This window comes from Balearica regulorum, chromosome 6 (assembly GCF_011004875.1).
Source record: "Balearica regulorum gibbericeps isolate bBalReg1 chromosome 6, bBalReg1.pri, whole genome shotgun sequence".
Taxonomy (NCBI): Eukaryota; Metazoa; Chordata; class Aves; order Gruiformes; family Gruidae; genus Balearica; species Balearica regulorum.
This window is the reverse complement of record NC_046189.1, coordinates 33390085-33408064: the sequence shown is the minus strand read 5'-3', so window position 1 is coordinate 33408064 and position 17980 is coordinate 33390085. Positions and strand designations below refer to the sequence as shown.

General features: G+C 37.9%; 1 protein-coding gene across 2 annotated transcripts in view; it reads right to left on the bottom strand.

Moving 5' to 3' along the window:
- Positions 1–1637: 1637 nt before the first annotated feature.
- The window catches only part of CCDC93 (CCC complex scaffolding subunit CCDC93), a 49309-nt gene continuing 32966 nt past the window's right edge, over positions 1638–17980 (bottom strand). The window contains exons 13-23 of one of the 2 annotated variants that reach the window (XM_075757155.1): positions 17620–17682; positions 17348–17421; positions 16715–16796; positions 15352–15423; positions 14265–14336; positions 13897–14005; positions 10480–10562; positions 5987–6024; positions 4471–4555; positions 3065–3178; positions 1638–1838 (exon numbers count right to left, since the gene is read on the bottom strand). In XM_075757155.1, coding sequence (XP_075613270.1) covers positions 1785–1838; positions 3065–3178; positions 4471–4555; positions 5987–6024; positions 10480–10562; positions 13897–14005; positions 14265–14336; positions 15352–15423; positions 16715–16796; positions 17348–17421; positions 17620–17682 — 846 coding nt within the window. In that variant the 3' untranslated portion in view covers positions 1638–1784. Of the gene's footprint in view, positions 1839–3064; positions 3179–4470; positions 4578–5986; positions 6025–10479; positions 10563–13896; positions 14006–14264; positions 14337–15351; positions 15424–16714; positions 16797–17347; positions 17422–17619; positions 17683–17980 lie in introns of those variants that run through there. The other variant, XM_075757156.1, reaches the window with a different exon arrangement.

Sequence of the window (17980 nt, the reverse complement as noted above, 5' to 3'; positions counted from 1 at the left end):
ACTCTGAATGTAATTTCTTCCTTCTTTGAAGGTACCTAGAATGTAATTTTGCCTTCATTATTTCACTAGCTCTAGGAAGACTGACTCTGAATACATACAAGCAGAGCAGCCTGTTCCTATGCAGTCACTCACTAGGATGGGGGAGTAAGGTACAAGCTGGCTCCGTAGAAAGGTTTTCTTTCTGTTTGTACTGAAAGAACAGGAAAAGCATTTCAGGTTGTCACAAGCCCTGTCTCCTTAATGAGACAGTACATCCCATGGAACTTGCGTACCACAGCTCTGGTAGCTCACTACGCTTTACCTGGACAGAACATCAACAATGTCCCCGTGCACAGTTTAACAAATGCCCACACTTCTCCATTTCCAGTGCTACAGTTTGCATGAATTCACGTGCTCATATCAAACCTTCCGTTGTATTCAAAAGGAGTGGAATCGGGGATAGTTTGTGCCAACTCCCAAAGCACCAAGCTTACCAAAAGCAGCAAGAGAAAACAAAAAGTTACCGGTTGCTGTGTGACACATGAAAACATCTGTGTAAGTGCATATGAAGACACTACAGTGACACAATTCATCTTTTAATGCACTTGTAATTCAAAAGCATACTAAGGCTTCTAAAGCAAATGCCACCTTAAAAACACAATAGCAGAAGGTCACTGGATTCCAAACATTCTTTATTTTATATTTGCTGCCATAGAAATAATCGAATAGCACTGTCATCAGTGTTATTGGGGAAAAAAGAATATGGTTTTGCTTCTCCTGAAGATGTTATGTACATTAAGAAGTCAGTCCAAAATCCTGATGTTAAGTACAAAAAAGCATCTGTTTGAATTATAAAATACTGTACATACAGATATAAAAATGTTTCAGAAAGTGTTCCACAAAGTTTCTAAACTTTCAAAGGCAAATCTTCAGCAGGGTAAATAGGTTGTTGTCTTCAAAGGTGACCAGCAGTTCATTTGAGCAGAATGTCTGAATCTTTATCTTCCTTTATTAGAGGTGACACAGACTTTGACTGTCATCCCAGCTAGGGATAACATGATGGTCCTAGTGATTAACACCTAAGGTGTTTTTCCTGGAGCTATTAATTTAACAAGTACACTCTCTATATATAAAAATGAAATTTCAAAGAAATTTATACAACAGCTAGACTTTATAAAAATATAGATCTATAATTTTACACCAGGAATTATTCAAGGTAAGTTTCCATTCTTTTATGTCTTAACTGTTAGAAATTAATTCTTATTCTTTGGAATTTTATCTATGGCTAGAGTGTAAATTAAAAGAATGTGAAGTTGTTAGCTGGTGAAGAGACTTTCAAGAATCTCATTCTGTGGGTTTTTTTTGGCCAAAATTAACAAACCACGGCACACTGCAGTGCTCATTTTGTGGTACTGGACATATTACACGTACATACCAACTTATTTATTCCAGAATCTTGACCTAATTCAGTATTAAAACCCAAATAAAAAACATCCCTATTTTCCTTACTGTTGAAAAAAAAACAAAACCAAATAAATAAAATTAGACAATATTTCTATTTTGCTGTACTGCATTAACTTTTTACTGTGTAGTGGAGGCAATAAGGAATAATACAGCCACGTGATGAAGGAATGTAAAACTGAATACATACTGGAAAAAAAAACCCAGACTTTTACAGCTGTGTGTATATATTTTTTATATATATATATCTCTATATATATCTACATTGCAGTTATAACTGTCACCTCACAAAAGAGATTCAACAGACTGAACAACCATCTATGAACTTCACCAGCCGGAGTTCTTCAGGAAGAACTCGCTTTCAGCTTGGACAGCAGCATTTCATTCTTACGGCATTCCTGTTAACAGAAAGCAGACAGATAAGGAGGTAGTTGCTCTCAACTCCACTAGTTCTGTCTTCACATCAGCAAAACCAAACTCTTTTATTCTGAAAGATCTCCAAAATCCAAAGTAGTCTGGCGTGAGTGATGAGCTGAAGATAATTCTGATTCATCCATAATGATATTCCAATGGTAATATTCATTAAACTTGATGACATTCAAGCCAAAAGGAACACTGCTTGACCATTCATCTAAAGTTGTTACAAGTAGCTAAAGCAAATCCACTTTTTTTACTTATAAATTGAATAAACCTGAAATTGAAATTACTTCTAGGTGATCTGGAACTTCACAAGACAGTTTGCAAAAACGTCAGTGTTCAGGGAACAGCTCTAGGTCAAGAAATATATTTACATAAGTACATACCACCTGTTTTCAGCACCACAACTGTGACTTCATTTAGTCTTAAGGACAGCAAGGTCAAGTAGAAGTTCCCTCACAAGGCAGTGGAAGAAAAATGGCTTATTTATGCTTCCACAAAAAAATAAAATAAATTCCACCTGTCTTGTGTAACTAGGACGTAAAATCCCGTATGTCAGAAAAGCAGCTGAACAATCCCTGTCGTTCTCCCAGAGTACATTGTCCAAAACAGGAAGGAACTGTCTCCGAACAAAGCAGGACAAGTTACAGAAAAATATTTTTCCTCAGACATCTGAAGCCAAATGAGTTTTGCCTGACGGCACTACTTTGTCATTCATTATCATGGAGACAGTAATTAACAGAAGCACATTATGATGAAAAGCTCAGGAAAAGCTAAATCAATGAAGCGTTAAACAGCGCTTTTGGAGTGGTTAGAAAACAAGGCTGGTTCCTAAAGGTATTTGTAACTAGTGAGACTCAGGATGCCCTCCCTTATTCACACACATTTCCACAGCCCTCTCTGCTCCAACACCTAACTGCTCATAGATCTTCAGGAGATTCTGTGTGGACACCCAAATATACAGCTTGCTCAGTAACAAATTGTCCTTCCCCTGTAACACAGAGGGGTGCCGGTCTATCAGTGAAAAAAGAACTTCCAGAATCAAATTCCAAATCCAAGAATCATGTGGAGATAACCACCAAGAGACATTGTGAACATGGTGTGAAAAGCATCATATTAGGAATTCTTGTGCGTATATTAATGCACAAGTCAAGCCAAAATGGCTCACTGAACACTTCCCAGTTTACATTAGCAAAAATGTTCTTACCTCTTTAAATTCTTTCACTGTTTTAAAGTAAAGCCTCTGTTTCTCTAGAAGCTCTAAGTATTCATCATTCAACTGGTCCCTTCGCATTTTGTTTTCTTGCTTTTTCTTTTCCATCTGTTGGTAAACAGGAAGGATAAGAGATCATATACTGTATAAGGAATACACACACACACACACGTATATACTGTGTAAGAACAACTATCCATAAGACAAAATGGGAGACAGATGCTTCACAAATGATACTCGTGGCTTGTGTGTTAAATACAACAAATGTTTAGGTCAGCTCTTAAGAAAAAAAATAAATTAAAAAGCTAATGCTGAGGTCTCGGTGTCAGTGGCACTATAGGTAGCATTCAGAATTAAACTAAGGCTCGCATCTCTGCAAGCCAGGAATCTTGCTCACGGAACAATCCTACCTCAACAATGACACAGTGAAATTACTTAACAACCCCCCCCCCAACAAGCAAACAAAAAGGTTTTTGATGCACCACTGAGATCTTGATTTGGTTGTTTGTGTTAGTTGTATATAAACAGGGAGGGCAGGAGACGTCTTTACCTGCCTATGCAGTGCTGTACTTGCTCAAGACCCACAACATAAGAAATCTCTTTTCTCCTCGTGCCAAAGTTGTGATGAACGTGACTTAAGACCCCAAATACGAAGAGGATGGGCTAATTATAGAACAGACTGCCTTCCCTCTCAGGGGGAGTTCTAATGAAGTTCTTCCATCACAGCATCACACCCACGTTTAGTGCTAGTCTAGAGAGTAAATTTTCCCTCCCTCCCTCCCTCTGGTGCTATGGTACAACCACATTAAAAAAGCCCTGTTGTATTCCTCTCCCCCAAAATTATTTTTGCATTCTCTTTGACAGAATTTCAGCTCCTAAAGTTTGAAAATAACAAAACCAATAAAAAACTACCCAAGTAGATTCAGCAAGGTGTCAGATGAGCGCTGCAACTGGGAGAAGGGAAGCTGATGGCTGGGCCTCCGTGAGGTGCTGCTGACCCTCTGCAGCAGCAGAAAGCAGCTTCCACCAGCACCGGCTGCCTGTGAAACGGTGCCCGAGGCACAGTGCCCAGGGCACAGCTCTGACTGCGGCCACGCAATCCAATTGCAAAAATGCTCACTGACTCAGGTGACATACAGCTGTTTCAAGCATCTACACCATTCCACTGCCAATAACAAAGTTAAGGGGTATAAGCTTCCTGCCCAGAGAGAAGTGTTGTAATACCTCTGTTCTACTCTATTCATTAACATTTCAGTGGTGAGCAGTTTCTTAGGGGTGTGAAAAGAAGTAATACTTGTTAGTTGCTTTCTTAATTTGCACCTCACGTAATGGATTACTCCAAGAGGCTTTTCTGTAAAAATTCCCAGGTTCTAGCAAAGAAAGTGAGAAGAGTCTCAGACCTTCATCCGATTCTGTTTGATGCCTTCTACAATCTGCTCCATCTGCCGTAAAAACTGCTCACGAGAACCAGAAGATGCCATTGCTCTGGAAAGAAAAAAGATAACAACTGACAGGGATGTGGGACAACATGTCTCGTCTACAGTTGTCTAGCATATTTACCCATGTCCAAGAATTCACATTGCTTAGTGCCCTATGGAAAAATTCATCTTTTTAAGCACCGATTTCAGGTAACAGTGCAGCTCTTTGGCTGGTATAAACTATCGAAGAGATGGAAACAGAGATGGCAGAGCTCAGCACAATTGTTCTCCCTGTTGGTTCAAGTCTGTTCCCTTCTCTCACATGTTGTACAGAAATAAATTGCTATTAACTAACCAAAAGCATAAACTTTTAGGAAAAGCAGCTGTTGTGAATATTAACAAGGTAAGTAGAGGTCTAGTAGATAAGTAAATATTCTAAAAATAATTTCACACCCTAATAGGGAAAGCCCGGAAGTAATTTTAGACTTGTAACGTATCTTAACAGATTAAGAAAAATAAACCAAAGAAGATACAGCCACCGCCCCGCACACCCACCCAACAAAAAACCCCAATCCAAACGCCAGCAGTCAAATACAGCATTGGTTTCTACTGACTGGACAGAATCAAAAAAGTTCTTATCGCTGAGCAACACAGAGCTACAAGCCTGGCTGCAAAGGAAAGCATCTGAAATACTTAATTCCTGGGGTTTTGTTGTAATTAAAAGTTTAGGATATCACAACAGGAAAAAAAAAATCATTAAAAAAATAAAATCAAAGTTTCTGACCAAACAGAGATAAACACAAGTGATAATTTAGAAATTATCTCTGGAAAAAATTTTCTCTGGAAAAAAAAGCAGCTTATAATTTCACAACAGAATTATGAAAAGATGTAATAGGAAGAATTGTTTAAAACTATTAAATGGCCATCTCCTCCCTCATAAATCTACTGAACTGTACTGCTGTGACAAAATTCATACTAGAATTTTTTTTGTGAAGTCAAAAAAACATAGACAAAAAAAAAAAGTCAGCTGCATCATAGACTGATATTTGACCGCAAAGTTCCAAGGGAACTGTGATTTTACCTAAAGACTTCACACTTCATCAAAACCTTTAAATACAGAGTTAGTCTATAATAAACATGTCTGAAATATGTCTGAGTTTAATGTTTTGTACATAATGTAATAACCACAACTTCACAAAATGGAAAAGAATATTTAAATTAATGCCAGGAAAATTATGACTGAATGATTTCTTTCCACAACTGCAACTGAAGAGCCAGATATTAAAAACATATGTTGGCTATAAAAGTTAGGTAATTCCAAGTCTTTGATTCCCCAAACATTGGCTTAAACGGAATTAATAAGCTATTCTATAAAACAGTTTACGTAAATAAAAAATTCTAACAATTATTTAGACTCCATAACTCATGCCCACTCCCATTTTTCCAACCAGCCATGCTACTCACTTCAACTCTCAAGAGAAAAACGATCACTACTTACTGCTGAAAGTTGTCATGAATAGAATTCAGTAAGTTAACCTGTGAATTAGGAGAGAAAAAAAAAAAAGAAATTATACATTTGTTCTTTCTGGTACGAGTTTTCACAGAGAATAAAATGAAATTCAAGTTAAAAAATTTACTATATAGATGTTGCTCTGAAAAGCAGTCAGCTATATGAAAATCACCATGTCTTTTGGCAGAGAAACCATGATCCCACTGTATTAGCAAAATCTATCCCGGTGGAGGAGCCACAGAAAGCAGAAGCAAGTCTTGTACCATAAATGCAATTTTAAATTACTGATGCCCAGTTATACCACTGAGAGGTTTCCAGCATGACAACTTTCCAAACAAAAGCGATGAAGTAAAACAGCATATACATCTGTTCAACATGTGTTGAAACTTCACACACAAGTAACTCACAGGTTACTTATCTGGTGTTCAACAGTGACGGCGCACAAGCACATACTGCGGCTACGTTAGGTTCGCATCATTAGTCTTGTAGCAACAAAGCAGAGCGAAGTTTCACTTAGGCATATCTCTGACTATGCTCACAAGCCAGGCAGGACAGTAAATGAAGAAATATCTTTTTAAAAAACCCCACCAAGCAGTTACTCCCCACCACCCAAACAAAAGAAACCCAGATTGTATTAACAGTATTAAAGATGGAGTTGTTAGCAGCATCGCTCTGTCAAGAGGCTGCAACTTAGCTCACCAGCATGAGCAAAGCATTGCATCAGAAACAAAACCAAACAAACAAAAAACCCCAAAAAAAACACCAAAAAACAAAAGTGACAAACCCCTGCTTTTGCTCCTGAGACTGGAACCAGTATCTCCACCCAATACTGTGAAGACTCATCAAACACTGCCTGAACAGCAGGTGAATTTCTGCACTGCTTTCACTGCACAGGTGAGTTTTACGGATTTCTGAACAAGCCATGCATCGTTACTCACTTTGCTTATATGTATTTTACAGGCTGTTAAAAGACGAACTTCAAAAAAATACAGAATGGCATTTCACATGCATGGCTTCTATTATAAGATACTAACATTGCACTGAATCAAGACAGAGATAGAAATTTATACCAACATCACAGGAATATTTTGTTGCTCTTGGTACAAACTCCACCAACTAATTAAACTATACATTGAATATTTTCTATGCAACCACCTTTGACTTTTTTCTTACTTTCTACATATTGCTGAGAGCACTAAAATTCACCCAGTAGCAATTAATGCAATTCTCTCTCTTGGCTTTGAATACTTCTTGCAAGTCTCCTGTGGTTAAACCTTCCAAGCAGTTTCTCCTTTTGATGAATATTTGAAATTGTTCTGTACTAAACAAACTTAAGTGTTGCAAATGGAATCACTTGCTTCACTGCTATGGAAAGCTAAACTGATCTCTCCCAAATCTAAAATCTTCCATCCGAATGAGACAACAATAAGCAGATGCATGGCAGAATCCACAGTTGTTTCTGACCCTACTTTGAAAAATTCAAACAATTAATTTCTGAACAGACTCCAAAACAGCTGCGATACTTAAGAATTCCTCTTACTTAAAGGAAAGGAATTATTGACCGACTCATCAACATTTGCCAAGTTCACATCTCTGCCTCAAGATATTTCCAATAAGCATGTGTTTAAGAACATAATTAGAGTTTATACCGCAAAACTTTCAAGTCATGAAACACATTCACGACTTGAATGTGTCACAGCTATTGCATAGTAAGAGTGCTGGTATGTTACACTGCAGACAGTAAAATCAGTGTATAAACCCCCAAAATCAAAGATGCTATGAAAAAATGAGTTTAAAAGCATTTTAAAAATTAATCTTTCACAAAATATGATTAAAATATGAACCATATTCACAGAGACCTTTCATGGCACAACTATAACCTTTATAGCCAAAATTTCACTGCATACCAATTCCTGCTATTGTTACTTTAAAGCAATTATTATCAGCATATGTTATTAAAGGGTTAGTTTTGGGGGAAGAAAAAAAAAAGGGGGTGGGGGGACAGGCAAGAAGAGGCACGAGCATATTCCAGAAATCTTTGTGAGGCACAGATGCCAACAGCATCTTTTGTACATTACTAGACAATATTTACTTGCTGAAACCTTGGTTCTAATATTAAAAACAACACAAGGAAACCTCAACTATATAATACATTTAACAGTTAAGACTGCATCGGAAGACATTCAGGCCTCTCTCTCTTGTGACTGACACCAAGCTAAAAGAAACCCTTGATCAATTTATTTGCCATTTGAAATTACATCCATGTAAGTGAAGCTTGGAACTGAAAAAAAAAACCCAAAACTCCCCACAAAACAACAACAAAAAAATCAACCACCAACCCAAACTGCCCAAAATGCATTGAATTATATTGGCAAGAATATTCTCAATTTATACAATTATGAAACACATCTGCTCTGTATTGTCAGCTGGTTTTTATGTGTCCATTTCAAAAACAATCTCTGTGTGCTTTTTAAATTTGCAGGCTTGCCCTCAAAATAAAAAATAAGTAAATCTGTATTAAACTCTAACCTAGGGAAGAAGTAATATGAATACTATAGCTGCTACTTAACATAGTATTTTTAAGTCTGGCATATTGTTATCTGCAACCTGTTGTATTATATATTATGAACACATTTCACCATTGGGAATAAGAAAATAAAAACAATGAAAGACTGCAGAGATGCAAAGCATGTGATAATTTTCTTCCTGACTTAGGTAAGGCGTTTGCCAGTCCCACTGGCAGCCGTTGCACACCTACTCTTGCGCAGGGATGCAAGTTTTGCAGCTAGAGTTCCCAAGCATCCAGTCTGTAACTGACATCACGTGATATCATCATTCCTGGTTTCTAAGAAGTTGATGTTTGAAAAACTTTCCAGGAAAATTCTTAATGGTGTTTTCAAGAGATGAGAAGGTAAGTTACACCACTAATTCCAAGATAATTATTCTACCTGATGGTCCCTAAGATCCTCAAATAAATTTTTAGAATTTATTCTCATGCTAAACTGAAACCTCTCCCAGAAATTACGTATTTCTAGAGCACACTACAATCATCATGGCAGGTTAAACTTTGTTAAGATCCTGCTTTGTATGCATCACTGACCTAACCCCCTCTCTCTCTCTCTCTCTCTCTATATATATATACACACACACCCCTTAAAAAAGCCATAAGGCTCAATTCAGCACAGAACTTGAGATGTTTTCGCATATATTATTTACGTGTGTTGTTAAATCACTAAGTTACAGAAGTGACTTTTAAATTTACTGTGATACAGCTTGGATTCTGACAACATTCATAGAGCAGCATTAATACTTTTCTGCCACAGAAAGTTGGGTTCCCCCCCCCCCCCCAGTTACCATGCTCTTGGACATGCCTAACGTTATTCTAACCTGAAGGGCTGCTGCTTGCCAAAAGTTCCCCTGCTCCCCATCTCCCTCTCCTCCTAGCTTTACCCAGGTGCAGTACGTGCAGCATAGGTTAATTGTTAGAGAATATTTCTGTATTTAAATCTATTCCTTCAGTTGTGTTGTACGGCAAGCAATGGTCAGGATCAATGCCCCCTAAAAAGCTACATAAATTACTGACTTTTCTGAATTGAAAAACTGAAAACTATCTAGCACATGTGTTAGAACCAGCTGCCTAAGGGGAGGAAATGGTTGCTCATCATCTTCAAAAACAGGAGATGAAGTGTCTTTACACAGTCTGCAATTTGACTACTGCTTTTCTCACAAACTAAACAAATATATTTAAGTAATGCAAAACTAACTAATCTGTTTTTATTTTATTAGAATAAACAGAGAAGCCTCACATATCATACGATTATATACTTTTAAAGTAATGTCATCATTTTCATCAAGTCTTGACTGTTCCTATTTCTCCACCTTTACTGAAATCACATGCTTGTCATTGTTAAAAAAAGAAAGTGGAAATCACTTGATTAAGTCATCCCCAAGAAAGAACCAAACTCTACATAGTGGGGAGAGAGGGGAGGGCAAAACCCAAGTCGCCTTCATGAAAACTAGTCTTCTAATCCTGATCCAGTAAAATCACCAACGACCTCAGCGTAGGCAGGCTCAGACCCTGAGAACTGACTCTGATGTTGCTTACAGCAGCTGGAATTCGCTCTCCAAAGGTACCAACTGTAGCATTGGTTCATAATAAAAGATGTTGACCAAAAAGAGAAAAAGAGGGCAATTTTGTCCTGTGATACCAAGATAGAGATATTTCCTAATCATATGTTACTCATGTTCTGTGAGCACAGTGAGTAGTTTAAACATGCTGCACTAATAGCACTTCTTTTACAACACACACCATTTCCCCCTCAACATTAGACATATTCTTATGAATCAGGTGTTGCATTTTTACTTACAAAGACTGTTAACTCTGCTCTGACACGACTGAATATGGTGAAAGCCAAGTAAAAACACTTTATCTCCTTCTCCACAGACTGATTATTTAGAAAACAGTAATAACATTTTCTTACCTCCTTTTCCAAATATACTTTCTTATCATCCAGTGTATTATAAAGAGTAAAGAACTGCTTCGTTTCTTTGTGAGTTGCTGAGACTGCAAACAAAAAAAGGGTAGAATAATAAAAGAGCAGTGAAACGGAATCTGTAATAATACTTTGTGAGCTTTATATAACGTACTTTCCACCATCAATAATGGAACACACTTTTTAATACATTCTGAAAGAGTATTTCCTCTGCACGTAAATCTCCCGCAGGGTTTGCAGCTATCAGATTTTTACAAGAACACCTCAACTCAGTGTTTAAATTAAGCCTCAACTGCTGACCGTCCTTTCTGCAAACATATGCTGGCACGATCAGCTGTGCTTTCTTACCACCTTGTTCTTCCTTCCTTCCTTCGTAAGCTTTACCCTTATACCATACAGGCTGCTACCCTTACACCATACACAACCGCTAAAAGCCACCCGCGCTAGCTTGCCTGTGGTGGCGGGGAGGCACAGGTTAGGCAGGGACAGGTAGGAAAGAGATAATCTGACAGTTATGGGTGGGGAAAAAAAAAAAGTGCATTATGCCATATATTTCAAGCTACACATATGCAAGATACTCAAAGTTTTTCCTGTTTTAAAGCCTTTTTTCCTCTTCTTACAGTTTATTCACGCTGATAGGATTAAACAATACTTTCCTTTCAAATAATGCTTTCTGGTTTAGGTGATTATAGTAGATGTTGGTCATAGTTTGGTGGGGAAGGTAAGGCTCACACATGCATTGCCTTTGAGGGCCTATGAGGTGAAGGCCGATACTCAAATCTGCTAAGTCTTCCTATATTCTTTAGTTCTTCAATGCCTAAGGGAACTTAAGAAATTTGTGATTCCCAAGGAAAGAGTTCAACAGAGAAGGACAGTTGCCAAAAATTATTATGGTTAATATATTAAGCACTGCCTAGAATCCTGAACCTGGAAAAAATGTATGGGTTAAAAGAAATCTAATGATTCAATAAATTATTCCAGAGGTCATGATGAAGCCAGATAAACCTCAGTGAAATCATGCTTATTACATTAAACTCTAAAGGCAAACAAGTTGCTATCTTTCAATAAAACCTTTACTGAATGGATACACTGGGCTAAGCTTTTGAACAGAATAATTTACAGACAGCATGACCTCCTTCCCACGTCACAACGTCATTAAACATCCAAATTTTTAAAGTCCAACTTTGATTTGTACAATTCTGTTCTCCAGCTGAAGCCCAACAGCAACCCACAGCTCAAAGCTGAATGCTTCAGTCACAGAAATCCAGCAGCGGCTACTTCTGCAGCAGCAAGATGTTCCAGACCAAGAGCTTTCCCATTGCCACAGTGTGATTGCAACACATGTTCTGCATGTGCTGTAACCCTGAGAAGCTCACAGAGTACTGGGAGCCTGAAAGCACTGAGGAATTCAGGAAAGCCTGTGAGAGGCTGACAAATTAGTAAGGGCTAATCAGCAGTTCCAGAAGGATTTTCCAAATGCTGAAATCAGGCTGCTGCTTGAAAAACTGTGTGAACAGAATGATCACCAACAGGCTTGCTTCAGGTGTGCTCTCTTAGTTCGTTTTTTGCAGGACTTGCTGCTGCCAAATGGAAGGGGCTTTTCCCAAACCATTTTGTTCCTGCAGCTCTTCCTTTTCTTGCAGCAGCTCTCGTAGTCACAGATCTTTAATGAGTGGATTCCACATACCAACCCAGAAGAGAACTTTTCAGGATTTCCAGTGGGTTAGAAAGATGTACCAGCTCATGGAGCCTTATGGGCACATACCAGAGCCCACGTAAAGTGAGAAAGACAGAGAAAGAAGAGGAAGGAGGAGTCACTTGGCTCGTTGATTCTCTGGAAACCACAGCTTCATGTTTTCAAGAGAAGAGGCTTCAGTTCAGTCAAAAATAAAGCAGGGAATATTGGAACTTAAGAGCAGTCTAGTACAGACTCACTGAGGTTGAAAGGCATCCTGAAGATTGTCTTGTCTACCACCCCTTGGATCAAAGTTCAAAAAAACAAAACAAACGGGTTTTGGCAACTCTGAAGATCTCCTGAATCTGGCCAAATGAAAAGCCTCTAAAAAATTACCACAATTCACAGAAAGACTTGCTAGATTTTCAGCTCATTTTTGCAAAAGCCCAGCCCATATAATGCAAGTTTCCAGCCACAACCGAGCACATTATCCTAAGTTACTGCACGTATTTTGTACTATAGAAAACAAAGTCCCATCAAATTCAAAGCATCTTGAATCTACACCCAAAGCTGCCCACGTCTCTTTGACCTTAATCTTTTTGTACTTCATATATAAATGAAGCCCTCATCTTCTGAGCAGGTAGATGCTCTGACGATAGATTATTTATCTGAATTCACTCACACGTGACAGAGAAAGCAATCTGTAGAAAATTTAATGGAAGACAACAAAGTTGTCTTTGTAGCTGGACTTGATTAAATGAACTGCATGGCACATAAGAAGCAAAGGGGAGGAAGTAAGTACTGGACTAAAGTAGATCTGTTCCATGTACTGAGTTAGACAGCACAAGACTATGTCACTAGAAATGCCTCACGAGGACAAGGCATTTAAATCACAGGTAGATAACAATTTCAGAACCACTCAACCTTCAAGAGTTTGGTTCACACACTTATTTCATAAATGTAGAATATCTTTAAAACATTAGATAGTTCTTCTTGGTAGAAAGCTATTTTAGCTTATGCTAATACACAAGCTACATTAAATTTACACCAGTAAGTATATTGGTTATCAGTTTAATGGAACAACTTGAAAATTTTATTCAGTTTGCATGCTCCATACCATCCATGCACAGCAAACACACGCCTATCCAAGAAGTTAACTAAGCACATTTCCCAATTTTTAACTTATCATAAAAAGAGTTAAAGACAATTTGTACTCCAATCCTACCAAGATATTGCAGGATATTTATAAATCAAAAATGAAACAATCCCTTCAAGAAATCACCTTTACTTTGTAGTTCTTGACATAGTTTGGTTCAGAACCAGGTATCTCACGTCAATGAAAAACAATGAAAGCAATCTAATGTTAAGAGCAATTGTCCTGGCTTTGGCAAGGATAAAGTTAATTAAACACAACTCAAATTTACAGCAACCTATTTGTAAGTGGTCAATTAAGGACTTGTAAAACACACTGGTCATTAATCTAAATGACTGAACCTGTTGCAGATGAAGTTTACTCCAGAGATCTTGTGCCTCAAGTTTCACCCTCAGGAAAGCTCTTACAGCCAGCTTATAAAACCTTGAAAATCAGGTGTATAACATGAATACCAAAAGACCCTTAAAATACCACAAAATTAGCAAGTGCTGTTGTTACATGCTGTATACTTAAAACACAACTGCCCTCCTTCCAGGGCTTTAGCCTTCAGCAGGATATTCCTGCTTGATATACATACCCTGACTGTAAAGTTCAATAAATCTCTTCTGATATTGTGTTAGCTCAGCTCGGCTGGGTACTTCATCAATCTTGCGTTGTAAAATGGCTATTTCTCTGTTTCTTCGTGCCTGAATAGAAAGTTAGGAGGGGAGAAAACAAAGCCTCTTCTTGTTCTCTTCTTAAAATGGATCAAGCCCCCCCCCAGCAGTATTTCTTTACTCAATAATTAACTTTAAAAAGAAGTGTTGGCAGAGGCTCAATTTTTTGTAATTGATTTGTGACAGAAAAACTTTTTAAAGTTAGAACAACAAAAAGAAGTAGTAGAAGTTACAAGATAAGAAAAACATCAATAATTTTGTACAAGTAAATTTACAAAGAGTTACTCACCAATAACAGCCGGATCTTTTGAAGTTTCTCTTTCTCAGTTTTGTACTGCTGTTCTATAATCTTATTCGGCTCCTAGAATTTGAGAACCCAAAACAGTTGTGTGTTACAGTAGCATATGAGAGCTGGAGCTCAAAAACGTGCCGACTGGGTTTGTTTTCTGTATTTGTCTATCTTCCATTTAATGGGTACCACAATAACATCACCATTTGCTGGTTGGGGTTTTTTAGTGTTGTTTTTGGGGTTTTTCTTAACAATTATTCATAATCTGCATTAAAAACTGACATCTTTTACTGTAAGCAAGTGCATTTTGCTTGAAGTCTTTAGTATTTTAGTTTTTAGAATTTGTCAATAGTTTTTCCACTGTGGGGTTAAGGATAAATATGGCCCAGCACAGAACATAATCCCTCTGACATGTATTTCCTGGATTGTCAACTTGAATCTTTAAAACTTTAAGATTTAGGTTTATATTTTAATTTTTTCGCGCTGTGTTCAGAAGGACAGCGACATCCTAGAACCTGTAATCTACCTCATTTCAGAGGCATAAATGTATCAAATGTTTACCCACTGAAACACAAGTAATTCAAGCTGTTCCTTTTCTGTTCATTTGTTATTCATTGCCATCAGCCTGGATGCACTTGTGTTAAAGCTTAACTTCTGACAGCTGCTCACAGTATGCAATGTACTGAGCCACCAAACACTTGTGCTTTCATCCTTCAAATAAATCCACTTTTAAGAAAACAACCAACCAAAACAAACATGCTTTCTGAGGAAGACCTGTTTTTGTCAGAGGTACGCACTGCTCTTAACATCCAGAGATTCTTCTGTGGTACTACAAAGAAAGAAGTAACAGGCACAAAAGGATCTATGAGTTAGCACCACGGGTTCTGCAAGAATAATGAAGGATACTATGAATATTTCTGTGTTTAGTGGCCTGAATTGTGGCTTTACCAGTGGTGCGAGAATAGAATTTTTCAGAGATTACAACAGATACTTTAATGCTTCCAAGAGAGTGCCAGAAGTCAGAAGGCCCTAAAGCAGCATTCTAAAGGACAAACTGAAAATAAACACTTAGACATTTGCTATTTACCTGTTCCTCCCCATTTTCTACTGCCTCGGTTTTCAAATTCTCAATATTTTGTTGAAGTCTCTCCATTTCTTCCTTTAAAACAAACAAACGAAAAGTTTATGTTGCTTTTGAGACCTGTCCTCTTAGCAGGAAGCCTGACAACATACAACTTTTAACAAAATTGTGGAGCTGACCACACACTGTACTTACATTTGTAAGATTAAACAGCATTCCCTGCTTAAGAGTAAGGCATCCATTATCACTCACTGCATAGAGCTGTCTGCTTTTGTCACAGAAAAATTTATTTCTTACTTGCAAATACCCTAGATCCAGCTAAGACAACTAATGAGCAACATAGAAAATGAAATCAAGGAAGCAAAGGAATATTGCAATAGCGATAGCATGACACAGGACTGCAACATACGGCATTTGTAAAAATGAACGAACCTAAAGCTACTTGCAAGGTAGTTTCCATTACAATCCTTTAGAGCTTCCAAAGGGGTATGTATGGGAAAATGAGGTTCCTATGCTCAGTCTATGCCTCAGGGCACTATTTCTTTTTACTTCTTTTCATTTTATTAAATCCCATCCACTATTGTTTAAACTGAATGAAAACAATTCTCTACGATCCTATTTCTAGGCAGTCCAAACAGGACAAGCAAAACAGAGTAATTAAGCAGTAAAACTGAAACATGCTCTGAAAACTGCAATAGCTTCATCTCAATCTTGTCTCTTTTGGTGGACTGCTCCAAATCCAGGGGCCTTCATGAAGCCCTCCTCTTTGGCACTGTACCTCTCCTGGGGTCACTGCTGGCTGCATTATCCAAGAAGCAACAATCCATTTCAGGCTGCAAATAGCACCAGTGGGTATCTAGTGCAGCCCAGTCTCAAACTTACATTTTAGCGCTCCCTGTCAACCCATCCCAAGTTGCTCTCAGCAGAATGGAAACAGGAATGAGAAGAGCCACAACTGTGACCAGTACAAGGCAGATCTGGCATTATGTGTCTAGGAACTGCCCATTATTAAGAGTCCCAGGCACAACAGAACACCGAAGGCCGCGCTAACTCAGATGCCTCAGCAGCCTTCCTTACGACTCCCTGCCTCAGGGCAGGGGGAAAGTTCTCCCCGTGAATCCAGTTCCAACCTCCTTGACCGCCAGCCTTGCTGCAGATGTGATACACTGCAGAACTGGGCAACTGTCCATGATTCTGCCACAAATCAAGCTGTTGGCAATGTTCAGTATGAACCTGGAAATACCAGTAAGTGGTGGGGAGGAGGACTGATGAGGGACAGGGACACACAACGCGATGACAAATCAGGAAGCAGTATAATGCTTATTTACCAAGTTTTAAATGGATCCTTATACAAGAAACTAAAACTTACCCTACAATGTGCTTTGAACTCTTGCTCCTGGCTTTTTAGGTTTTCATTCATGGCCACCAGTGCTCGCAGACTCTGTAATATGCTAAATTTGAAGATCCAGTAAACCACATTAGATTTTTAGTTTCTAATTTAAGCAGATGGAGAACTAAAAGACATTAGAACAAACTTAGTTCTAAATAAATTTCCAATAAAATCTGTGTAAACTAAAAACCTAAATATCACCACTGATATACCAAGGTCAAAATAAAAATGTGTATTATACTGAGTATTTTGATGGTTTTGCTATGTTCTGACCTCATTATTGTGAGACTTTTGAGAGAGCCTCCTATTTATGTGAGATGAAGGCTTCAAATATGAAGAAAATAAAATCAGGAAGGCCTCATCTACTTGTCAGATGTGCCTACGGTTCTTCTGCTTTAAACGCCTACAATTATTTTCAACTACAGATTGACACTTTTCATTCTGACTGAATGCTATGGTAGTATTTTCCTGTCTTTGGAAAGCAAGCTAGAGAATTGTTTAATTTTTAAATGCTAGTTATTTATTTAGATTGACAAAACAGGAAACATTCACTGATTCATTTTAAAACCATCATTTTTCAGAATTTCAAAGGCCACAGAGGAAGAAGCTTACCTAGAATCTGCTTGAGATTCTATTGTTTCCAGGGCTGCCAATTCCTTGTCCAGCTTTTCACCGTAACTCTTAACCTAGGGGTTGCAATTAATAATAAATTGAAATACACTTCCACGCATAAAATGATTCACAATATTCAGCTTTCTCACACCATGGGATCAGTGAGGTAGGTTGTCAAACAGCTTCACCATTTAATACATCCCACTGCATACTGAACTTCTCAAAAATGATTCAGCTAGAATCAGTGCACAGAAAAACAAAAGAAAGATTACCTCAGTTAATGTCTTTTTTGCTTCGGTACATTTTGCCTGCAGATCAGCACATTTAGCTTGCAACTATTACGAAAGAGAAAGAAAAGAGTTTTGATTCTATATTCACGCTAACTCACCTGTAATGGAGAATAGCAGTATTTGTCCTGTTAATAGTGGTTGTCTATTAAACAACAGGCCAACCATCCCAAACACTGTCTTTTCTTGTCATCTACTCTGAGAACATTTGATTGCAAGAATTGTGATTAAATATTTAATTAAAAACAGCAAACATTTACCACCTGACCTTCTAGATGTATTCAGTCCCAGAATAAACAGCAGCTTTTACAAAAGGGATACCATCAGAATGGCAACTTACCAGACA